Source organism: Pinus tabuliformis, chromosome 5_2, assembly GCF_031772625.1.
Source record: "Pinus tabuliformis cultivar Carrire ecotype Pingquan chromosome 5_2, CPIR1, whole genome shotgun sequence".
NCBI classification, from domain to species: domain Eukaryota; kingdom Viridiplantae; phylum Streptophyta; class Pinopsida; order Pinales; family Pinaceae; genus Pinus; species Pinus tabuliformis.
The window spans coordinates 137,609,527-137,636,498 of record NC_142306.1 but is presented as its reverse complement, the minus strand read 5'-3'; the positions used below and the strand labels follow the sequence as shown (position 1 = coordinate 137,636,498).

General features: G+C 35.9%; 2 protein-coding genes across 2 annotated transcripts; one reads left to right on the top strand and one right to left on the bottom strand.

Moving 5' to 3' along the window:
- Positions 1–12,951: 12,951 nt before the first annotated feature.
- LOC149157892 (uncharacterized) lies at positions 12,952–13,770 on the bottom strand. The gene has a single exon (XM_089433815.1). The coding sequence runs from the start codon at positions 13,768–13,770 to the stop codon at positions 12,952–12,954; it is 819 nt and encodes a 272-aa protein (XP_089289941.1).
- Positions 13,771–14,733: 963 nt separating this feature from the next.
- LOC149157891 (uncharacterized) lies at positions 14,734–15,552 on the top strand. The gene has a single exon (XM_089433814.1). The coding sequence runs from the start codon at positions 14,734–14,736 to the stop codon at positions 15,550–15,552; it is 819 nt and encodes a 272-aa protein (XP_089289940.1).
- Positions 15,553–26,972: the final 11,420 nt, after the last annotated feature.

Below are 26,972 nucleotides of genomic sequence, written 5' to 3'. Positions count from 1 at the left end.
CTAGTGATTGTAGAAAGAAACAGCATGATAAGAACAGCAGACAAAATGCAAATGTTATAAGAGAAAATAGCAGTCAAGACAATGTCCTGCTAGCTTGTAACATGGCTGAAACACATAGTGAGGACATATGGTTTTTAGACTCAGGTTGCAGCAACCATATGACAGGGAATATAGCCCTCTTTTCAGCCTTAAATCAGAATTTGAAATCAGAGGTCACACTAGGAACTGATAGTAAAGTGTCTGTTATGGGAAAAGGAGAAATAAAAATATTTACAAAACAAGGAGATAGGAAAACCATAGCAGATGTCTACTATGTCCCCGGAATGAGATGTAACCTATTGAGTGTTGGACAGCTTATCCAAAAGGGTTACAATGTTTACTTTGTAAATGATGTGTGCATCATCATGGACATACCACCCAGCAAAAGATGCATTGCTGAAGTGAAGATGACAAGGAACAGGATGTTCCCTCTCCGGATCAGGGCAGACATGAAAAACAAAGGTGAAATTGCAGCAGTCACCCAAGAGGCCTTTCAAAGCATGCCAAAGGATGAGAACTGGTTATGGCACTTGAGATTCAGGCATCTAAATTTTGGAGGTCTGAATTTGTTGAGCAGAAAAGGAATGGTAAAAGGATTACCATTGATAGAGAAACCGGACAGCCTATGTGAAGGCTGCATTTTGGGAAAACAACATAGAGAAAGTTTTCCATCAGGGGAAAGTATAAGGGCAAAGGCACCCTTAGAGATTATCCACTCAGATTTGTGTGGACCAATGCAAGCTCCATCATTAGCTGGCAGCCTATATTTCTTGACATTCATTGATGATTTTACAAGAAAGACTTGGATATATTTCCTCAAAAACAAGAGTGAAGTGTTTGAGAAATTCCAAAACTTCAAAGCACTTGTGGAGAACCAAAACGGGCTGCACATAAAAGTATTGAGAACTGATAGAGGAGGTGAGTATATCTCCAATGAATTCCTTAAGTATTGTAGAGAAAATGGAATACATAAACAGTTCACAACTCGATACACTCCGCAGCAAAATGGAGTTGCTGAAAGGAAGAACAGAACCATCATGGAGATGGCAAGGAGCATGCTGAAGGCAAAGCATTTGCCAAATGAGTATTGGGCTGAAGCTGTAAATTGTGCAGTGTACATTTTGAACAGGTGTCCTACAAAAGCAGTCATGAACAAAGTGCCAGAAGAGGCATGGAGTGGGAGAAAGCAAGGAGTCACCCACATGAGAGTTTTTGGGTGTGTGGCCTATGCACACATACCAGATCAGCTAAGGAGGAAGTTGGACAGCAAAGGGGAGAAATGCATCTTCATTGGATACAGTGATGAATCCAAAGCCTACAGGCTGTACATTCCATCTACCAAGAAGTTCTTTGTCAGCAGGGATGTTCAATTCATTGAAGAGGAAGCTTGGGATGGAAGCATAGAGAAAACAGTGAATGTCAAGAACTGTTTGTCTCATGATGAAGATGAAGAGGAGGTGGCTGAAGTACATCCCCAAACAGCAGCGCCAACACAAGGACAGCAAGGTACACCATTGAGGATCAATGAGAGTGCTTCTCCAAGCACACCACAAGGAGGAAACTCAAGTGCATCTTCAAGCACTTGCACACCAAGTGAAAGAGGTAAGAAATTTAGAAATCTAAGTGAAATTTATGAAGAAGGAATGAATTCCTTATTTGCCTTGTATTGTCATGTTGATGATCCTATTCATTTCGAGGATGCAATTAAAGATAGGAAATGGATAGAAGCTATGGATGAGGAGATGAATGCCATAGAGAAAAACAAAACATGGGATTTGGTTGAGTTACCAAAAGGCAAAGAAGTCATTGGTGTGAAATGGGTCTACAAGACCAAGAGCAATGCTGAAGGGAAAATTGAAAGGCATAAAGCAAGGCTGGTTGTCAAGGGGTACAAGTAGCAGTATGGGAGAGATTATGAGGAGACTTTCGCACCGGTTGCAAGAATGGAAACCGTGAGAGCAGTGCTGTCCATAGCAGCTCAAAATAAATGGAAAGTCTACCAAATGGATGTGAAATCAGCATTCCTAAATGGAGTGTTAAAAGAAGAGGTTTATGTGGAACAACCTCTCGGATATGAGAAGAAAGGTGAAGAGCACAAAGTGTGCAAATTGAAGAAAGCTCTTTATGGGTTGAAGCAAGCGCCAAGAGCATGGTACAACAGGATAGATTCATATCTATTGGATAATGAATTTGACAAATGTGAAGGAGAACCCACAGTCTACATCAAGGAAAAGGATGGTAAGATTTTAATTGTTGTTTTGTATGTTGATGATGTGATTTTCACAGGTAATGATGATCAGCTCATTGAGAATTTTAAATCAGTCATGAAGGATGAATTTGAAATGACTGATATGGGTTTCTTGAGATACTTCTTAGGCATAGAAGTAGATCAAAATGAAAAAGGAATTTTTATATCTCAAGCAAGATATGTAAATCAAGTTTTGAGCAGATTTAACATGCAAGAATGCAAGGCAGCGATCACTCCCACAGTAATGGGATTAAAGCTCAGCAGAGAGGACAGCAGCAAGGATTTTGATCCTAGCTTGTATAAAAGTATTGTAGGCAGCCTTATGTATTTAACAGCTACTAGGCCTGATTTAATGTATGCTGTTAGTTTAATTTCCAGATTTATGGAGAGGCCAAAGGAGGCACATTGGCAGGCAGCAAAGAGAATTTTGAGGTATGTTAAAGGCACCAAAATGTTTGGAATTTTATATCATGCCTCAGAACATTCAGATTTGGTTGGATACACAGACATCGATTGGGCTGGAAGTGTAGATGATCGGAAGAGCACTTCCGGTTATGTTTTTAATATGGGTTCAGGAGCCATTTCATGGGCTTCTAAGAAGCAGTCCATTGTAGCATTGTCTACAACAGAGGCTGAATATGTGGCAGCTACAGCAGCAGCATATCAAGCAGTGTGGATGAGAAGAATGTTGAGAAGCTTAGGCCAAGAGCAGGCAAAAGCGACAGTGATCTTTTGTGACAATAGCTCAGCTATTGCATTGTCAAAGAATTCAGTGTTTCATAAGAGAACGAAACACATTGATACAAGGTTTCACTACATCAGAGAATTAGTGAACAATGGAGAAATTGTCCTAGAACATTGCAGGACTCAAGAACAGGTAGCAGACATCTTGACAAAGCCACTTGATCAGAAGAGCTTTGAATTTTTGAGAAAGTGTCTCGGTATGACCGAATGCCCAGCTGTTGAAATTAAAGGGGAGTGTTGAAATCTAATTTCAACGCAGCCATACGCTCTCAGCCAAAACCGCCAGAAAACGTTAAGCAAACCAGCCGGAAAGCTCTCGGGTTGATTTCAGGCAAAGGTACTTTTCCGATGATCGAGCCCGAGAAATTTTGGAGCTGACACGTGGTTCAGCCCTCACGTAACGCAACGTCATTTTCTCCGAGGTTAAAGTTCAGCACTTGTTGGTCTTCCGATATTGCCCTCCACCGTCGGATGTGCTCCACCTTCTTCAACCGTTGATCGCCCGAAGCTGCTCCAAACCTGCATACGACAAACATTAAATTCATAGCGTGGAGTAAATCAAAGTTTTGTTGACCATACGTTTAATTAATGAAATGTCATAGTGGTAGGTAGTATATTGAAGTTTTCACATATTGCACGTAAGTCTTTTTTTTATGGAGGTATGGGCGCATATGCTCTTTAATTAAGTTTCGTATGGGATATAGACATGTTTTAATATTTTTTTATATTTACATACGGCATGTATTGAATGTAAAAAAAAACGTATGTAATAAGTCTTTTATGTTTTGTGTGTTGACTATTGAATGTAAAAAAAAACGTATGTAATAAGTCTTTTATGTTTTGTGTGTTGACTTTTAATTTTTACGCATGGCACATGGGAGAAAAATACAATCTGGTGTTTCCCAGCAGCGTGAAGAACCAGAGGGTGTATGCACAGCAGTGCACAAATATGTTGTAATGTTTTTGTGTGGGTATTGAAAAACAGAGGTGAAGAAAACCATGTGTGGTTTTTGCACAGCAGTGCATAAAGAAAATGGTGGAGCGTGAATTTTTGTAAGTCTGTGTAAGTTTTGTTTTTACAGCAGTATGTAAAATTGTTTTACACAAGTGAATATAAAAGGGGATTTACAGCAGTAAACCCAGTTCAGTAAATTCTCAGAAATGTTTTTTTATGTAGGTGAATTACTCTGTTTCTCTGTGAATTTTTTTTTGAGTCTTCTGTGTGCATAAAAGATCCTGGAGTCAAAGAACAGAGCATTGTCTCTGTGTTTAAATTGAATCTTGGTTTTTGGTATTTTCCCCATCAAAAATACCTAACACTCTCCAAGTTGTACCCATAACTCGGGATTGTTCCCTGCAGGTCCCTGTCCACCCACAAATCCTTGGGACGCACTGTCTACTCTCCTCATACTGTCAAACTTGCTCCTGTACTTAAGCATAAAAATAACACGTGAATAGTCACGCTATTTTCTTTTTCTTTTTTTGTTTTTAAGAAAAAATTGCTCTACAGAGATGGAGATAAATTATATTTAATATGTATATCCACACCATTTTCCGAGAGGCCACAGTTTTTTTGGAACTTGGATCTAATACCACTTGTCATGCACCGGACACTGTCATAATTTTTTTTTTTTGTTTTTACTCATAGCTGGTTCTAGCAATAAAAGCACGTGTCTGGATAGTTTACTTCTGTTTGATAATAAATACTCGGTCTCTACATTTTAATCCTGAAGGTTGGAGTGTAACGTACTTCACTTGATGTCAACGGAAAATACTTTCTGGTGGTTGTGGATATCACTGTTTTCTCTATGGGTTCTGCCAACTTCTAACACTTGGCAATGGCATTCAATAACATTGGCTCAGTCACGTGAAGGGATGAGGTCCGGTACTCCAGGGATGTGCACCCCTAAGCTCATCGCCCTTCCCCATCGATGGTTGAGGTGTTTTTCTATGCATCTAAAGGTTGTGCTGCGTTGTAAAGCATTTTCCATTGTTTTTGCAGAGTCGAGAGGTATCTCAAGGTTCATTTGCCAAGGTTGTGCCTTAGCTCCGGTTAGCCTAATACGCACCTCGCCAGACTCTTCTGCCTTTCAGCGGGGCCACTGGCTACATCTTGTCGAGCTCAATTCGGAACCCCGTCATGATTCATTCAGCTCAAGCTTCTGGTACTAGTTGTGCCACACTGTAACATTTTTCCTGTTTTGTTTTTTAGCTCGTTGTTCATAGTTTCTTTGAGTTTGAATTATCGTTCATTCCTCCTAATGGGTTCACATGTTCTTTGTTTGCTCTACATGGCCGAGTATGAAACTATCAACCTCCAGCAACCATTCATCGGGTCTTCTTGCCACTGTTCTTTCCCTCGAGTTCTTTCGGGTTCCAAATCGCACAGCGGTATGTACCTATTGGAAAATTTCTGGTAGGGTTACATCCAAGTTTGAATGTTAGTGGTTATTCTTGCATGGTGAGTAGAGGGTCTTTCTCTGTAAATTCTTTGGAAGAAGGCCCGGTGGCCCGACCTTACGTCCCCTCCTCGTTGACACAGAGACATGGCAAGTATCTCACACCTCACTGCCATGCGCTGCACTCGTTAGGCTTCAGGATAGCGTATTCTCAGTGTAGCTTGCCAGTCTGTGGCCTGAGGTGTTATTATATGATTACACCATCGAGCTATATTTAAAATTCCTCTGTAATTAAATTTATTGTATGGGTACAGTATAGGTTTTTACCCTGGTGGTTGACTCTTGTAGTCTTGCTTTAAAAATTATCGTTACAGCACACAGTTATTATTTTTTCCATTTATAAAGTTACGGTTACTATCTACTGTGCGTTGTTTTAAATGTTAAATCATTTCTGTTTAACGTCAACCTCCAGGGCTTGGTTGATAGTGACGGGCTTAAATATTGTATTGGTTCAATGGAGGTCTCATGATATTGTTTCGTTTAAGCTTAATTTCACTTGCTAGATTATTCTAGTGACATTCAATTTAAGCCGCACCCATATGGAATAGGATGGTTGTCTTGCAATCCTGCAATGCTTGATGGCATTCTCGTGCAGAAGTAATCCTAGAGGTCGGCCGTTCTACCAAATGAATAGTACCACGTTTCATCATTGTATTGTCTTTTCTAATCTTAACACCACTACTCAGATGTCAAAATAAAGTTTACTGTTGCTGTGGCAGAAATACCTACCAACGTGTTTCTTTTTGGGTTTTAAACAAGTTCTTTATTCTGTTGTTTATTATCATGGTTATATATATATATATATATATATATATATATATATATATTGGCTTCCTTTCAAATTTGCTATGGGTTATCTACAGTGGAATGATAGATGGAAACTCTGTATTTTTTTTTAAGCTAAAACCCTTTCAAATACTCCTACCATTGAACTATTCCTAGTAGGTTCTTGTGGTACATGGTCCCACGTTTTAACCTTCACGCTCCGTTCCCTGAGTTTCCTACGCTCTCATGACCTATTTGAGCTTAGGTGGCAGTCTCTAATACTTCCAAAATCTGTCTACCAGATAGGTTTTTTAATAGTCCATTTCAGGGTCGGCCTTCTTCTCTATGTTCTCCACTGTTCCTACTTGAATCTCCACCGTATAATATTACTTTTCCTTTTATTTAATCCCTAATGTCTTTTCCACAGTTACCCTCCATGTTAATTTGAGGGCAACCAACGCTCGGCCCTTCCACTAGCTGTACCACAGTAACTAATAATTTCTACAGGGCAGACTATAATATCATTCTATAGTTGTTGTAGAGGAAGTAACCCTCCTGAAATACAAATGTTTTTTTAAGATAAAACAGAAGTTTACCAGCTAAATTGTTCCAAGAGAGGTTTTTACGTACCTGTAGTTGTTGACCAGTTGGGATCTTTCACATAGTCTGCTTCAATTCAATCCACCCAACCTTGAGGTTCGTTTTAGAGACCAAAACCTCCCCCCATGCCACTTGCTAGACCCCAGTCTTCCACAAGTTGTTCATATTGCGAGGAGGGCTATCTCGTCCTCACCTTAGCCTCCTTGTTTTTTTTCCTTCTTGGAAACTTTTTCTTTTTTTTTCTGCATGTCCCTAGAGCTGAGAATTTTTCCTAGCTTCTCCCTTTTCCTCGAAACCCTCCAGTTAGGGAAAGTAGTTAGGGTTGATTCCTCAGCAACCGTTTTTCTCGCCTGGAGAGGACAACCTCCTCCTTGAGGATTTACCCTTTTCAGGAAACACTTTTTACATTTCACAATCAACCAAAATTATATTTAACTTTTAATCAAATACTAATAACAAGTTTAGGTTATTTCTACCACACTAAATCAATTATTTATCCTGGGGCATTACAATATCACTTCATATGTCTGTCTTATTATCTTTCGTTACCGGTGATTGCAATAATGTTAAGGAAAACTCTTCTTTCCGGGATTCAATATCTTATTAGTTAATGCTTTTCTTCGCAAGAATATTGATAATTTGGGAAGCGTTGATATGATAAAAAGAATTCACAACAAAATATTTATTGACCATGAAAAGTAAATCGAATGTTAACCAATCGAACATAGAATCAAATTCAGGCTTGGATTACAAAACGAATTTGATATATATTCCAGTGCGTTTTGTTATCGTTTTAGAGTTTGGATCCGGAATTTTGAAAAGAGAAGATATTTAGATTCAATCTACGAGCTGATCCGTATATGTGAAGCTTTAAGTAGACAACATGATTGCATGGTATGGTCGGAGCTGTTTTTCAAAGCGATGTTTTCATTCCTGAAACCCCAACATAATCGTTCATGTCACTTCACACGTTTCCTTTGAGTAGATGATTGCAATAACGCAGAGGGAAATTCTTACTTTCACATTGTAGGCACCTCACTACTTTGTCATACAACCTGTACAAATAATGATAAAAATCTAACAAATCAACTTCACGGATCAAGCCATCGAAGGTTCCAATCCCTGGCGGTGAAACTGTTAGATTCCAGTGGTGAAATAAATGTTTTTTGAATTAAATTTGTTATTTTTTTATTTGAAATTGAAAAAATTTCAAATATTTTAAACATTACCAATTAAATGATATATTAGATTAAGAATAAATTCTAATATAAACTATGTCTATGCATAAATATTTCAAAAATAAATAAAAAAATATATATATATATATATATGACTTTATAAAAAATAACAAGTAAAAATAAAATAAGAAATTTACTTAATTACTACATTTTTTATCCTAAAATTTCTTAATATATTTGAAAATTTATTACATTGAAAAAACAATTGGGAACTAAAATTTTATAATAACGTCATAGGTATCCGTATAAGATAGAGAGCATATGATTAAATCTCTATGTCCATTTCATTCACATAATTTTAAACGAGTATATGATCAAATCTTTGTCACGCTATATCTATTTCATCCTCATAAACAAGTGTGCCAAAAAAATTACTTTTATATTTATAACATTTCGAAATATTGTACATCAAAATCTTAAACAAATTTAAATAATTATCTCTTTTTATTTTCAATAGTTAATATTTTATTAATTTTTTATAATCTTTTATATTTGATATTAAAAAATATTAACAATTTATTTTTAAATTACAATTTTATTACTCTATACGGTCTCATGTGCATTTTTTTTCCTCTACGTTAAATGAGGCCTCCTAGAATAAACGATTCATCACTTTGCATGACTTTAAGCTTTAACCTGAAGTTTCTTAACGTACTTTTCAACAATGGTGTAAAAAGGAATTTAATGGTGTTTCAAGATTTGTATTTGTTATCGGCTTTGCCGACACTTTGCTTCTATTTTTAGTTTTCACTATGTAGTTTTTGTGTAGGCCCTGTTTTCTCATGACAATGTGTGGAATTTACTTTTACGTTTTTTTTTTTATAGCTCGATGGATATTGTTGTTCTCTCCTTGCTTTCTCCAATAGCTGTGGGCTCGTTATTTGCATGTTATCAGGGTTTTAATATCTTTCCAAAGTTGTGCTCCATTTGACCTCTGAATTTGGGGTTTCTCAGTCCCTGTTCCTCTCAACTACAACCATGATGAGAAAATGAAATCACTACGACAGAGTTGGAAGAGGTAAGGGAGAAGTTGGCGGTTCATGTGCTAGGCTTCCAAAGTATGCTTTAGATCATCAATTCCTTGTGCATAACTATCTAGGAAGAGGCCTAAGTGGTAGGTGTTGTTAAACACTTAAGTTTTCCATAGTTTAGCCACCTATATTTCTCATCCTCGGAATACCATAGTTTAGAAAAATCATTATCTATACACAAAAGATTTAAATTGGCAACACAAGGCTATTCTCGGAAAGGTTCTAGTGGATTGCAAATAAAGGTTCTAGTGGATTGCAAATAAGTAGGAAAACAAATTATTGTTAAATTTCATTATTTGAAGCTAACATTGATAGATATTAAAGGCCTTCTAGTGCCTTTGGATGTTGGTCGAACTGATGTAGCTGATCACTGCAAAAATGAGTCCTACCCCATAAGGGTGGATGCCTTACTTCGTTTTTGATAATTGTATTTAATTATCTCTATATTGTTGATAAGATTTAATGTTATGTATAGCCCTTTTTTTTTATGCTTCTAGCTAGTTTTCATGCTCCACTCAAAATGTTTTGTTACATCAATATGAAACATTATTTCTATTTTTGGTATGCTTTTCCAATAGCAAACCAAAGATAGACAACGATTCTTAATCTCTACAATTTTGTTTAAAAAGCATTGAAATTGTTACTTGAAAAGGAACCCCATATCTATATATATATATATATATATATATATATATATATATATATATAGCGAGAGAGCGAGAGAGAGAGAGAGAGAGTTTGTAACACTCATGATTCCACATTGGAACTCTCATGGGATCTCATGGCTTAAACAACCTATGTTAAGTTGGATCTCAAGTGAAATTGATGTTATTTTCTTAGTAAATACTTGGGAACATGAGGATTCTAAGGTCGGTGACATAGATGGATTCATTCTACAATCAAAATAGGACAAGAAATACTCTTGCATAAGAAATGGAGTTATAGCTTGTTGTGTAAAAAACAATGTTTTCCCTCACATTTAGCTTCATAACATAGACTCACTAAATCAATATATTTTGACGGAAATCTCCCATAGTAATGCTAATAGGATTTATATGACAATTTTTTATGATCAACCTATAAACTCTACCTTCTAGAAGAAAAATAGTTTAGACAAGAATTGCGTTTATAATACCCTATAATAGGATATACCTAATCTAAGAAATGAAGGTAATATCATCTTATTATGACACTCCAATGTTAGAATTTCAATTAATAAAGATATTCTTCTGAGTATTGAATCTAGAACTAATCCTCTTTGGCTGGATGCATACCTTAATTTAGATAGTATATTCAAGAGAAACTTTGAGGACTGGACCAAGGATCTATTTAGTACCGAGTTAATATAGATTTGTATTTCCCAAGACCTTATAATTTGTAATTGGAGTATGAAATGGCCAAATTTCATCCAAATGACTTGTATTCATGGTCTTGGGGGTAGTGTCATAGGCTGTCTAATATTTTATATTCCTGTCTCCAAACAAATTGTAAATTTTGTACTCTTAAATGATCATAAGACTAATTCTAATCACAAGCATTTATCCATAACTATGAGGTTTGACATGCACACTAGCCACATGAAAAATAATTATGATAGGAAAATAAGCCTATTTTTTGACAAAAGTAAAATGGATATATTCTTAAATGATTTAATGAGTGATTTATACGTTTTAAGTGACAATGATAACATTGAGCACCTCTATCATAATTTTACTACAACCCTCTCCGTTACCAATGACATGTTCTCTATTGAGGTTACATATAAAAAGAATAATAGAAGTACCAACTCTTTGTATGATAATGATTGCAAAATTGCTAGAAAGTTAATTAGGGATGATCCTAGTGAAACATTAAAATTGATAATATTATTTTTTACAAAGCTCTTATTAAAATAAAGAAAATATACTATATAAATAGGAGACAAAAGTAGCTACTTCACCTTCGTGAATTGATCCCAAAACACTTTCGAGGAAAATTCTAATTCATAACTCTAAAGAAAATAATATTATTCTTTTAAAGAATTGGAATACCTATTCCAAAAGCCTTTATGAGTCCCCTAATTATAGGAGAAACATTGTGAATGCTTCTATAAAGGATACTATTATTTCTTTTGAAGACATTGAATTTCGAGTTAAGAACCTCACTATTGGGAATGCTAAGGATATTGAAGACTATCAATATGGAATGATAAAAATCTAACAAATCAACTTCACCAATCAAGCCATCGAAGGGTTCCAATCGTTGGCGGTGAAACTGGTTGATTCCCGTGGTGAAATAAATGTTTTTTAAATTAAATTTGTTATTTTTTATTTGAAATTGAAAAAATTTCAAATATTTTAAACATTACCAATTAAATGATATATTAGATTAAGAATATTCTTCAATAAATTCTAATATAAACTATGTCTATGCATAAATATTTCAAAAATAAAAATTTATATATATATACATATGACTTTATAAAAAATAACAAGTAAAAATTAAATAAGAAATTTACTTAATTACTACATTTTTTATCCTAAAATTTCTTAATATATTTGAAAATTTATTACATTGAAAAAACAATTGGGAACTAAAATTTTATAATAACGTCATAGGTATCCGTATAAGATAGAGAGCATATGATTAAATCTCTATGTCCATTTCATTCGCATAATTTTAAACGAGTATATGATCAAATCTTTGTCACGCTATATCTATTTCATCCTCATAAACAAGTGTGCCAAAAAAATTACTTTTATATTTATAACATTTCGAAATATTGTACATCAAAATCTTAAACAAATTTAAATAATTATCTCTTTTTATTTTCAATAGTTAATATTTTTTGGATTGCAGGTTTCTGTGGAGAGGTTTTTGAGAGATTGTATTCGGATAATCCACAGTATTCATCATTTTCTTTTTGTGGACGTTTCGAGTCTAGAGCAAGACTCATCATCAGGACTTTGATATACAGAGAAGAGAAAAAGATCTGAGATAAATAAGGATAGGGTTGACCGCTTAGGGTTTTTTTAGGCCGACCTAGAGATTATATTAATAAACTAATATTTTATTTATTATTTTTAATAATTCAATTAACCCTAAAAACCTAGCCTAAAATTTTTACGGAGAGCAAAGGATTTAATTAGTTTTTAAAGATTCTTTTAATTTTAAATAGCTATTGATTCTTTTTAATAATAATGTATTATTTTTAATGTATTAATTTTAAATGTATTATTTTTTATTCTTTTTAAATAATGTATTAGTTTTATTTAGATTTAAATGGTTAAAATCTTTTTAGATTTAAATGTATTAGTTTTATTGAGATTTAGATTTAAATTCTTTTTAATAATAATGTATTATTTTTAATGTATTAATTTAAATGTATTATTTTTAAATGTATTATTTTTAAATGTATTATTTTATTCTTTTTAAAATAATGTATTAGTTTTATGTAGATTTCAATTTATTTTTGATTCTTTTAAATAATGTATTAGTTTTATTTAGATTTAAGTGGTTAAATTCTTTTTAGATTTAAATGTATTAGTTTTATTGAGATTTAGATTTAAATTCTTTTTAATAATAATATATTATTTTTAATGTATTATTTTTAAATGTATTATTTTTAAATGTATTATTTTATTCTTTTTAAAATAATGTATTAGTTTTATGTAGATTTAAATTGTTAAATTGATTAATTATATTTCTCTTTAAATTTTTTATTGATAAGAATTAGGTTTATTTATGAGCTCAATATTTTTTATTTTATATATACTCATATTCATGTATTGTTAATTTCTAACCTAGATTTATATGCTTTATTAATTAATAAGATTTCTTTTAAAGTTTTATTGTTGAGAATTAGATTTATTTTTAAGCAGGCAGTTCCAGTTTTTACTAATGTCCCATCCCCCATCCCTATTAAGGTTACCAGGATGTTTTATGATTTCAATTGCTTCACGAATTTTACGCTTGAAATGGTGTTCTTCTCTGGCAACGATTCTGGTTTCTTCAAGGCATATGTGATGGTTTGTTTCACCTACATGCTCAGCAAGAGCTGAAGAGCGAGTTCTTTCTTTACGGATATCAGCGCTATGCTCTTTGAGTCTTATCCTTACAGACCTGCCAGTTTCCCCTATATATTGTTTTCCACAAGAGCAGTTTATGATATAAACTCCTTTCTGCTGAAGTTGATCCTGGCTGTCTTTAACAGACTTCATACCTTGCTTGATAGTTGACAAGGGTTTGAATGAAGTTTTGATGTCTTTTTTCCTGAGAATTTTGGCAATTTTGTCAGTGATACCTTGAATGTATTGAAGGTATGCATTAGAAGTTGAGGGGTCTTTTGTTTTGTTTATATTGTTTCCAGATTTTGCCTTTTTAATGGCTTTGAGGATGCTCTTACTATTGTATCCTAAGCTGGCAAAAGTTCTTTTCAGGTAAGCAATTTCTTCATCAGCGTGGTTGTCATCTGAGATTCTACAAGCTCTAGTGAAGAGTGTCTGCAGTACCCCGGTCTTGTGCGCTGGGTGGTGATGTGAATCTGCATGGAGGTAGTTGTCGGTGTGAGCTTTCTTTCTGAAAACTTTATGGCCTATGGAGCCATCATTGTTTCTAATGAGGAGAATGTCAAGGAAAGGGATGCAGTTCTTTTCTTCGATTTCCATTGTAAACTTTATGTCTTTAGATATGTTGTTGAGATGGTTCAAAAAGTTTTTAAGTTCTATATCACCATGAGGCCAATTTACACTAGTGTCGTCTACAAACCTGACCCAAAACTTAGGTTTTAATGGGTAAGAATCAAGAGCCTTGGTTTCAAATTTTTCCATGAAGAGATTGTATTCGGATAATCCACAGTATTCATCATTTTCTTTTTGTTGACGTTTCGAGTCTAGAGCAAGACTCATCATCAGGACTTTGATATATAGAGAAGAGAAAAAGATCTGAGATAAATAAGGATATGGTTGACCGCTTAGGGTTTTTTTTAGGCCGACCTAGAGATTATATTAATAAACTAATATTTTATTTATTATTTTTAATAATTCAATTAACCCTAAAAAACTAGCCTAAATTTTTTACGGAGAGCAAAGGATTTAATTAGTTTATAAAGATTCTTTTAATTTTAAATAGCTATTGATTCTTTTTAATAATAATGTATTATTTTTAATGTATTAATTTTAAATGTATTATTTTTAATGTATTATTTTTTATTCTTTTTAAATAATGTATTAGTTTTATTTAGATTTAAATGGTTAAAATCTTTTTAGATTTAAATGTATTAGTTTTATTGAGATTTAGATTTAAATTCTTTTTAATAATAATGTATTATTTTTAATGTATTAATTTAAATGTATTATTTTTAAATGTATGATTTCCCCTTGGAAAGAGAAGAACGTTGAGCGGAGACAAATTTCAGCTAATTTTGCAGTTTGGGGGTCAGCCACTTCCTTAACCACTTGAATTGCTTCATGGAAAAATTTGAAACCAAGGCTCTTGATTCTTACCCATTAAAACCTAAGTTTTGGGTCAGGTTTGTAGACGACACTAGTGTAAATTGGCCTCGTGGTGATATAGAACTTAAAAACTTTTTGAACCATCTCAACAGCATATCTAAAGACATAAAGTTTACAATGGAAATTGAAGAAAAGAACTGCATCCCTTTCCTTGACATTCTCCTCATTAGAAACAATGATGGCTCCATAGGCCATAAAGTTTTCAGAAAGAAAGCTCACACGGACAACTACCTCCATGCAGATTCACATCACCACCCAGCGCAAAAGACCGGGGTACTGCAGACACTCTTCACTAGAGCTTGTAGAATCTCAGATGACAACCACGCTGATGAAGAAATTGCTTACCTGAAAAGAACTTTTGCCAGCTTAGGATACAATAGTAAGAGCATCCTCAAAGCCATTAAAAAGGCAAAATCTGGAAACAATATAAACAAAACAAAAGACCCCTCAACTTCTAATGCATACCTTCCATACATTCAAGGTATCACTGACAAAATTGCCAAAATTCTCAGAAAAAAAGACATCAAAACTTCATTCAAACCCTTGTCAACTATCAAGCAAGGTATGAAGTCTGTTAAAGACAGTCAGGATCAACTTCAGCAGAAAGGAGTTTATATCATAAACTGCTCTTGTGGAAAACAATATATAGGGGAAACTGGCAGGTCTGTAAGGAGAAGACTCAAAGAGCATAGCGCTGATATCCGTAAAGAAAGAACTCGCTCTTCAGCTCTTGCTGAGCATGTAGGTGAAACAAACCATCACATATGCCTTGAAGAAACCAGAATCGTTGCCAGAGAAGAACACCATTTCAAGCGTAAAATTCATGAAGCAATTGAAATCATAAAACATCCTGGTAACCTTAATAGGGATGGGGGATGGGACATTAGTAAAAACTGGAACTGCCTGCTTAAAAATAAATCTAATTCTCAACAATAAAACTTTAAAAGAAATCTTATTAATTAATAAAGCATATAAATCTAAGTTAGAAATTAACAATACATGAATCTGAGTATATATAAAATAAAAAATATTGAGCTCATAAATAAACCTAATTCTTATCAATAAAAAATTTAAAGAGAAATATAATTAATCAATTTAACAATTGAAATCTACATAAAACTAATACATTATTTTAAAAAGAATAAAATAATACATTTAAAAATAATACATTTAAAATTAATACATTAAAAATAATACATTATTATTAAAAAGAATTTAAATCTAAATCTCAATAAAACTAATACATTTAAATCTAAAAAGAATTTAACCATTTAAATCTAAATAAAACTAATACATTATTTAAAAGAATCAAAAATAAATTGAAATCTACATAAAACTAATACATTATTTTAAAAGAATAAAATAATACATTTAAAAATAATACATTTAAAAATAATACATTTAAATTAATACATTAAAAATAATACATTATTATTAAAAAGAATTTAAATCTAAATCTCAATAAAACTAATACATTTAAATCTAAAAAGATTTTAACCATTTAAATCTAAATAAAACTAATACATTATTTAAAAAGAATAAAAAATAATACATTAAAAATAATACATTTAAAATTAATACATTAATTAAAAAGAATAAAAAATAATACATTAAAAATAATACATTTAAAATTAATACATTAAAAATAATACATTATTATTAAAAAGAATCAATAGCTATTTAAAATTAAAAGAATCTTTAAAAACTAATTAAATCCTTTGCTCTCCCTAAAAATTTTAGGCTAGGTTATGATGAGTTAATATTTTATTAATTCTTTATAATCTTTTATATTTGATATTAAAAAATATTAACAATTTATTTTTAAATTACAATTTTATTACTCTATACAGTCTCATGTGCATTTTTTTTCCTCTACGTTAAATGATGCCTCCTAGAATAAACGATTCATCACTTTGCATGACTTTAAGCTTTAACGTGAAGTTTCTTAACGTACTTTTCAACAATGGTGTAAAAAGGAATTTAATGGTGTTTCAAGATTTGTATTTGTTATCGGCTTTGCCGACACTTTGCTTCTATTTTTAGTTTTCACTATGTAGTTTTTGTGTAGGCCCTGTTTTCTCATGACAATGTGTGGAATTTACTTTTACGTTTTTTTTTTTTATAGCTCGTTGGATATTGTTGTTCTCTCCTTCCTTTCTCCAATAGCTGTGGGCTCGTTATTTGAATGTTATCAGGGTTTTAATATCTTTCCAAAGTTGTGCTCCATTTGACCTCTGAATTTGGGGTTTCTCAGTCCCTGTTCCTCTCAACTACAACCATGATGAGAAAATGAAATCACTACGACAGAGTTGGAAGAGGTGAGGGAGAAGTTGGCGGTTCATGTGCTAGGCTTCCAAAGTATGCTTTAGATCATCATTTCCTTGTGCATAACTATCTAGGAAGAGGCCTAAGTGGTAGGTGGTGTTAAACACTTAAGTTTTCCATAGTTTAGCCACCTATATTTCTCATCCTCGGAATACCATAGTTTAGAAAAATAATTATCTATACACAATAGATTTAAATTGGCAACACAAGGCTATTCTTAGAAAGGTTCTAGTGGATTGCAAATAAGTAGGAAAACAAATTATTGTTAAATTTCATTATTTGAAGCTAACATTGATAGATATTAAAGGCCTTCTAGTGCCTTTGGATGTTGGTCGAACTGATGTAGTTGATCACTGCAAAAATGAGTCCTACCCCATAAGGGTGGATGCCTTACTTCGTTTTTGATAATTGTATTTAATTATCTCTATATTGTTGATAAGATTTAATGTTATGTATAGCCTTTTTTTTTTATGCTTCTAGCTAGTTTTCATGCTCCACTCAAAATGTTTTGTTACATCAATATGAAACATTATTTCTATTTTTGGTATGCTTTTCCAATAGCAAACCAAAGATAGACAGCGACTCTTAATCTCTACAATTTTGTTTAAAAAGCATTGAAATTTTTACTTGAAAAGGAACCATATTGTTGTTGGGAAAAGTATCCAATACGGAATGACCCTATCCCACTCTAAGGGTGATAGTACCTCAGCAACAACTGAATACAAAGCTATTCAAGATTACTTCTTTATGAAGAGAGAGAGAGAAGAGAAAAGGGATCCACTAACCGTTATCTTCCGCTAATGGTTGATCCAATCTTCCCTCTTGCTGCTTGCTCCTAGCTCCTTGCTCTTTCACCGGCCCAGCTACACAAAGATCCTGTAAAAGCACAAAGAAAGGAAACTACAAGAAGCATACATCCATAACTGATTCAAGGATTAGAATAAATCAAATATACAAGCATCAATTCACCATAGAGACACATGCATATAGAAGAACCTCAAATACTTTATTAATGGAAGAAGTAAAGTTCTGAGAGTGTTACAACCATAATAGGCCCAATCCAGCAACACCTCCCAGCAGAAAGAAATCTCCTCTTCACCTCCTTCAAAGCAATCACCCAATAGTTCTATACACAAACCAACAGCACTTCCTTACTTGCACAAAATTCCAGCCTCCCTAGACCTCATGAGAGAGCTCTATATATAGGAGATTTGGAGAAAGGATGAGTCAGCTTGAGGCTGGCATGAAGCTGACTAGTGTCCTCTCCCACTTTAGTTATACTTCAGTTCTTGAGTCCACTTGGAGTTTCTTGCTTCCACTTGGAGATCTAGATCCTCTTACTCATCACAAGGCGAATTCCCTGATCCAAGTGTCAGTTTGGAAGCTTCCTGGGCATTTGACACCTTGCAGAATGACTATGCCACTTGGCCAATCTCGCCCAGCGCAGGTAGCCTTCATTAGATTTGACATTCAACGCAGGTACAGAGTGGAGCAGTTGACATTCAGTGCAGATGCTCAGTGGAGCAGCTGACATGATCTAGAAACAGCTTGTTTTTTAGTGTTTTCAGGTGGAGAACTAATTTTCAGTGCATTGGTTTGCTAACCTTGTTCCTCTAGGGGTAGGAACAACATGTTTAGGGACTTTGGATCCCTCAGATTATCGACATTTCATGCTTCATGCTGTAAGGCACAAAAATGTCTATAACAGTTGCCCCCTAAAGTATGAGGTCGTTTATCGGGTGAAATGCTTTATCAGGAGGATCCGAAGTTCATTCAATCACTGAGAGGTGCCCTGTAATAAAATACAATACAATACATTATTTTTTCATTCTGCTTTCATGATCTAGCTGAGGCGGGCATTCCCATGCTCAGCTTTATAAATTCATTTTGGTACATAGAACAGACGATCGTCTGATGGTAGACTGAGAATTCTCTGCTGAAATCATCATCCTTTGAGTAGGATGATCATCTGCTGCAATGATGTACATAACAAATGTCTTTATATCCTGAATATATATCGCAGCCCGGATGGATGAAACTAGATCCGGGGTCTTCAAACTCGTTCGATCTTCACTCTAAGTACAAGTCGATCCATGTGAGAATTGCGTTGAAGTCGAACATGGAAAGACATCGCTTGATTACCGATCAATAATGTAAACCGTTAACAAGCGCGAGAGGAATCACCAATAATGACAATGACCCTCAAGGTACTGTAGTACAATTCACGTGGTGTGAATAAAGGACTTGGCGTCGAACACCACGCAAAATCTTCTGGTCGAAGGTCATTGATGTATACCTGTCGCCGGAAGTGAGAAACTTTCCATTGAGGCTGCAAGCTTCAAAGTACTGGGGGGTTTGTTCCTAGATCAACTTCTTGGATAATGAGCTGAAGTCGACAAGAAGCGATCCGTCAAAGGAGGGCCTTAATGAATCCCACATCAGTGACACGGAACAGAGCTAATGATTTTAGTGGAGGTGAAAACAGTCTGTGAAATATGATTCAGGGTGGCGATCATGGGTGGATGAAGGATAATGTATGGCAGTGGATGGGACACGGTTGACTCTTTCTGAACACATCTCTTGAACATATAACGACACTGATGTGATGGATCGGTAGCATTACCCCAAATGTGGATGGTTTGGCGAGGACCATGGTGATGAGACCGGTGAATGAAACAACCCAACCCGATGTGATACGAAGGACAAAGTGTCATGTTCAAGAGCGACTTGCTACCATTAAAGCTTTGAGGTTCTCCCAATTTTTCCCCTGTCATTTCTGACCAGTACCTCTTTATTTTTGTCAAGCTTGAGGAGGATAACATATGCTTGTTCTATAACCTGCCCTTCGGGCAAGCCCATCGCTATGTTTTAACGAGCTTAGCGATAGGGAAACTGGTTCTCGTCTAAAGACAAGTTTGTCGCTATTTAATCATTTTAACGAGTCTAACGACAATGAAAACTCGGTCCTTTTCAATTTTAGAGAGTCTGAAAAGGTACAGAAAGTTAACTCCAAAATTCCTTTTTCGTCATCTAATCCCTTAAGTCTGAAAAAGTATAAAACAATACAGAAGGGATGAGTTTTCGATAACTTTAACGAGCCGAATAAAACAAGCGCTCGACCTTTTTGTGCAATAATCCCTCAGGTCCAAAAAGATTAAAATCTAGAGGAGGGATAGCTCTTCCGGTCACTTTAACGAGCTGGAAGGCCAAAACTCGGCAAACTTTTCATATTTTACGAGTCAGGAGAAAAGAGCTCAAAGAAGACTCGTCTTTTGAGGAACGAGTGATAAACAGGGATAGCAGCAGATTCCAGGTACAGGTTGGAATTTTCCAATCACGGCAGTGTCACAAGGATGGCTAAGTGAAATCACTCTTCACAACTGTTCCTCAAAATGGGTAAACAATCATATGGAGGTGAACGATTGGCCAAATGAAATGGAGGTGGTGGGTGCAAACACGACCAAGGATTTTATGGCTAATAAATTTACGATCACAATGGTTATTTACCGGTACTGGGTTCATTTTTTAAAGAGCTTGAATGCGCCAAAACACTGCTAAAAATCTTATGTTTATTTTTTAACGAACATGAACTATGACACTAAAACTGCTCGGATCTCGCTTTTCTATTTTTTAACGAGCATAAATTCCGCGGTAAAACTGCTCGATATACCAGTCATAAGATAAGAAATGTCTCCTGTGAGATAACTATTTTTTATGGAGCTTTATCTCACGAAGCTATGCTCCTCATTTGGCAAATTTTGACCTTTTCCCCACATCCTTTCTTTATGCAAGTTCGGAAACGACTAATCGAAAAAACAGATAAATAACCGCTCTTTGCTTGCACTCCAAAAGGTTCGCATGCCCCCAGGTATAAAATACAATATCAAGGCTGCCCCTCCTCTCCCCCACCTTTGTTTTTCTTTGGGTGTTCACAGCTACTTGTCGTCTTGCTAGTCTAATGTTAACGATACTTGTCTTCTCGTTATTTTTAACGAGTCTTACGCGGTACTTGTCTTCCCGTCGGCCCAACTTTTAACAGATCTTTGCAAGATCGCAAGAGAGCAGCTACTTGCGACAAGAGAGCAGCTACTTGCGACAAGAGAAGAACACAACTCAAAGACAAAACATTAATGTTATTGAGGGAGGCTTGCCTCTTTCTGGTTACCCAAAGAATGGTTTTATTTGCTACCGCAAATGAAACTCTTTCTTCGGCGATGTCTATCATTAGGTTACTCAAAGATGGTTACAATTTGTTGCAGCAAAGGAATCTCTTTCTTTGGAGGCTGCCCCTACTTATCCTTTAAAACATTTGTTTTAACGGGTGAGGCTTGCCTTTTACCCAAAGATGGTTACAATTTGCTGCCGCAAAGGAATCTCTTTCTTTGGTATTGCCTACTTATTTAGACAAAGGTGAATGACCTTTGTCAAACAAGTAACCTTGACAAAAGAATCCTGTTCCAGAACAACCCCTCTTCCTTCTTTCGGACGGGGTACGGACTAGTCATATTCTTTCGCGGAAATTCTACCTTATACCCAGGGTTTCTTCTGCCCGAAGCAGACCAGGATGCATGCCCCCTGGGTTCCAATCCCATCTTTCTGAATCACTCGCACTCATCGGGAAGGAGGACTGGGGGTGGAGACATTTCTTGCGTGAATAAACCATTGAGGGTCGGTATTTGACTATTTGCGATGCGTGATCCCGGAAATGAAAGTTGGTCTACGAGCTTGACCATTCTTCCTTCGTGTGGAAAACACATTACTCTAATGAGTGAGGAGACTATAGCTCCCATGCAATATATATAGTCTCGTCCAAGGAGTAGGTTATAATCCAAGGGTCCTTGAACGACCATCACGTTCATTTGAACGGTCTTCCATTTCAATGTAACAGGCACATTGGGGAGGATCCCTAGTGGTCGACTGGTTCCTTTATCAAAACTCGAGAGATTTCTTATCTCAGGTAAAAGCTCTGGGGAACCCAGTGCTTTCCAAGCAATAGAGGAAAGGATACTCACAAATGCCCCTTCATCAATGATAGCTCCAGCCATTACCATTTTGTAAATTTGGACTATGATTCTGAATGGTATACTGGCTGGTAACCGGGGTCTGCCTAGTTGGTTCCAATCAAAGGACACAACCAGGTTGCTTGGTGGTGGGACCGAATACACGGCCAGATACGATCCTGACGATGTTCCTTCCTGCGATAAAGGAATGGGCGCATTGCCTTGATGCTCGTCAGAATCTGTGTTGATGAAAAGAATCTGGATGGTGTCATCCTTATTCTCTCCAGTGAGGGTGTCATTTGAAGATGAATCTTTAGTGACGGTGTCATTTGAGGATGAAACCTCTGAAGGAAGAACCGGGTCAACTGTCGTATCGACCTTTAGACTTTCGTCTGGTCTGGATTCAGTGGGTTCATTTTCAATGACTGACGCTTCAGCTGACCACTTGAGCAGGCCAGCTGTATTTTCAACCAACGAAGGACTCGGCACGAGTTTTTTGCATCCAGGAGGAAGTATTACCGGTGAAACCGGACGATCTTCCAAAACTCTCTTCGCTTCGTCTAAGAAGGGACAACGGTCGATGGCGTGATCGCCTTCACACAGTCTACAGGGGGATCTTGCTCCCCCTCTTCGTCTTGAACCTTCGCTTTCGCTGGTTGACGGTAAGCAATCAACATGGCTATTAGAGGTTGATGGTCCCGAATTGTGCAAACGAGGTGACCAGTCCCTTAGTATCCGGGGAATACAGGGACAATCTCGATGGCAATGGTCTCCTCTACATATGACACATGGCGATTTAGGCCCGGTCTGTGCTATGTGTGGGTTTTTGTCAGATGTCTTTTGCTTGTCCCCAGTCGCCTTAGGCTCCTTCTTCTTCTTCTCCTTCTTCTCCATGGGAGCTTGGCTTTTGTCGGCTCTACCTTTCGAAGATGAAGGATTGGAGGAAGAGTTATAGGAAGTTGAAGGCTGGTGGGCAGCTCTAGACTCATCTAACTGTTGACTCGACTGTTCAGGAACCATGGTGGTCTGAACTACATTAGTTGAGAATAGCCAAATAGGCAGGCCAATTGTCAGTCCTGGAAGCGACAATGTGGCCGTGTGGGGCGCACCAACTTCTCCCCAAGAGGAGAATGGACTAGGATTTCCATCATGTGGAATTCCTTGGTTGGGGCGTTCCATGTTCTCAACTTTAAGATCAACGCGGGAATAGGAGGTGATTATGTTCCGTTTAAAATAAATTTTATAACGATGCTTAGACACAACTTGCTTTTTCACTTTTTAAGAGTCGAGAAAAAGCTAAAGATGACTCTAGTCTCCTTCGATGTTTTAACGAGCCCGAAGTGACAAATGCTCGGATGGACTTTTTCAGTTATAGAGTTTGAAAAAGGCCAAAAGAAACTGCTCTGGAGTTCTAGGCAGAGGGTGTGCCAAACTTTTCGCAAAACCACAGAATACGTTTTACGGTACGAGTGGTCGATCTTCGTGAATGCTGTGTTCACTGCATTGCGATCAGTAGGGCGGCCGACACGGTTTCCTATTGGATAAAGGCTTTATTCCTATAGGGGTCTCCCAATATATACGCGACGGTACGTGGGAGCACAAGTCCGTATTGATACTTATCGCTTCACCGTGGAGGAATCACCCAACCACTCAACGCTAAGATATCACGTTTAACGACGCCGGAACACGTCTCTAGCTTAGACCTCTATGTGTTTGCGTTATGTTTCAATGCGTTGTTATGTAAATTCAATTTATTTTAAGGTTGATCTTATTTAGCAGTTTGCCTTTATGGATCACCACGAGATGTATGATAACACTCCTAAATGCAGTCTAAGATGATAAGCAAGCTTTTCAATCTTTCAACTTTGAAAACCTTAACTACTGAGGGAAAAGAAAGATAACACCTTTTCACAAAGATCATAGAGCACACACTAATGCATTTTCCCCTAAATCAACATGCAGACTGTCATAATGTATATGCACAATGCAAGTATTTCTTTTCTCTTTCTTAATGTTGGTGTAATGCAAAAAGAAAGCTGTTGTATAATTTTGAATTCAATTTCAAGTGAAAGCAAACAAGCTTGTCCAAAATCAGAAGACACCTTAAGATTTACTTGTTTCGACACTAGAAATATATAAATTCAAACCAAATGACGAAAGCAAAAGCTCGATCAGCTACGAACAGCAAACAAACTAACTCTTAAGATCAAAAAGACACTTTATCACAGGTCTAGATCTAAGAGGCTACAGCAAGACTAGTTCACTTTCATTATGGGAAACTGTAAATGTACAAGAAATACACAAAGAACAAACACAGTTTCTTTATACAACTGAGGCGGAATAGTGACAAGGAAAGTTGGTTTCAGATAGGCCCACTGACTGGTAACAACCAGCAAAAACCAGAGTGAAAACAGGGCAAGAAACAGCAGGAAACCCCAGCAGCACAAGGAAGGACTGGTCCAGCGCAGGTGGAACACTGCCTGTTTGACCTTCAGCGCAGGTAGCCCCTTCGGGAACTGCGCTGAAATGCAAACAGCCTTTGTACAACCTGCACTGAAGAACGAAACTTTCGTTTCTGGTGGTTTCCGGGTCACAGATTGCTAAAAAATTCACAGTTTTTGCTCAAATCAGAAGCTATCAGTCAAGGACACACTAAGGGATGACAAGGAGGATGAAAAGCTATCACTAAGAGCTTATTAGAGTCCTTGTGGATCAGCTCTTCAAATCATAAACTTGCCCAGAAACTGAGCTAGAGTAGCTGCCCTCTACTTTGTATTTGAAAGATTCAAACACAGTTCGATTCGGTACTCCCTTTGTTTATGAAATGAATAGCAAAAACACAAACAACCAACAAGATACGATCCCCAGCGGAGTCGCCAATTTGTTGTTGGGAAAAGTATCCAATACAGAATGACCCTATCCCACTCTAAGGGTGATAGTACCTCAGCAACAACTGAATACAAAGCTATTCAAGATTACTTCTTTATGAGATGAGAGAGAGAAGAGAAAAGGGATCCACTAACCGTTATCTTCCGCTAATGGTTGATCCAATCTTCCCTCTTGCTGCTTGCTCCTAGCTCCTTGCTCTTTCACCGGCCCATCTACACAAAGATCTTGTAAAAGCACAAAGAAAGGAAACTACAAGAAGCATACATCCATAACTGATTCAAGGATTAGAATAAATCAAATATACAAGCATCAATTCACCATAGAGACACATGCATATAGAAGAACCTCAAATACTTTACTAATGGAAGAAGTAAAGTTCTGAGAGTGTTACAACCATAATAGGCCCAATCCAGCAACACCTCCCAACAGAAAGAAATCTCCTCTTCACCTCCTTCAAAGCAATCACCCAATAGTTCTATACACAAACCAACAACACTTCCTTACTTGCACAAAATTCCAGCCTCCCTAGACCTCATGAGAGAGCTCTATATATAGGAGATTTGGAGAAAGGATGAGTCAGCTTGAGGCTGGCATGAAGCTGACTAGTGTCATCTCCCACTTTAGTTATACTTCAGTTCTTGAGTCCACTTGGAGTTTCTTGTTTCCACTTGGAGATCTAGATCCTCTTACTCATCACAAGGCGAATTCCCTGATCCAAGTGTCAGTTTGGAAGCTTCCTGGGCATTTGACACCTTGCAGAATGACTGTGCCACTTGGCCAATCTCGCCCAGCGTAGGTAGCCTTCATTAGATTTGACATTCAGCGCAGGTACAGAGTGGAGCAGTTGACATTCAGCGCAGATGCTCAGTGGAGAAGCTGACATGATCTAGAAACAGCTTGTTTTTGAGTGTTTTCAGGTGGAGAACTGATTTTCAGTGCTGTGGTTTGCTGACCTTGTTCCTCTAGGGGTAGGAACAACATGTTTAGGGACTTTGGATCCCTCAGATTATCGACATTTCATGCTTCATGCTGTAAGGCACAAAAATGTCTATAACACACACACACACACACACACACACACACACACACACACAGATATATATATCTATATATATATATATATATATATATATATATATATATATATATATAGATATATATATATATAATATATATATATATATATATATATATATATATATATATATATATATATATATATATATATATATAGCGAGAGAGCGAGCGAGAGAGGGAGAGAGAGAGAGTTTGTAACACTCATGATTCCACATTGGAACTCTCATGGGTTCTCATGGCTTAAACAACCTATGTTAAGTTGGATCTCAAGTGAAATTGATGTTATTTTCTTAGTAAATACTTGGGAACATGAGGATTCTAAGGTCGGTCACATAGATGGATTCATTCTACAGTCAAAATAGGACAAGAAATACTCTTGCATAAGAAATGGAGTTATAGCTTGTTGTGTAAAAAACAATGTTTTCCCTCACATTTAGCTTCATAACATAGACTCACTAAATCAATATATTTTGACAGAAATCTCCCATATTAATGCTAATAGGATTTATGACAATTTTTTATGATCAACCTATAAACTCTAACTTCTAGAAGAAAAATAGTTTAGACAAGAATTGCGTTTATAATACCCTATAATAGGATATACCTAATCTAAGAAATGAAGGTAATATCATCTTATTATGACACTCCAATGTTAGAATTTCAATTAATAAAGATATTCTTCTGAGTATTGAATCTAGAACTAATCCTCTTTGGCTAGATGCATACCTTAATTTAGATAGTATATTCAAGAGAAACTTTGCGGACTGGACCAAGGATCTATTTAGTACCGAGTTAATATAGATTTGTATTTCCCAAGACCTTATAATTTGTAATCGGAGTATGAAATGGCCAAATTTCATCCAAATGACTTGTATTCATGGTCTTGGGGGTAGTGTCATAGGCTATGTGATATTTTATATTCCTGTCTCCAACCAAATTGTAAATTTTGTACTCTTAAATGATCATAAGACTAATTCTAATCACAAGCATTTATCCATAACTATGAGGTTTGGCATGCACACTAGCCACATGAAAAATAATTATGATAGGAAAATAAGCCTATTT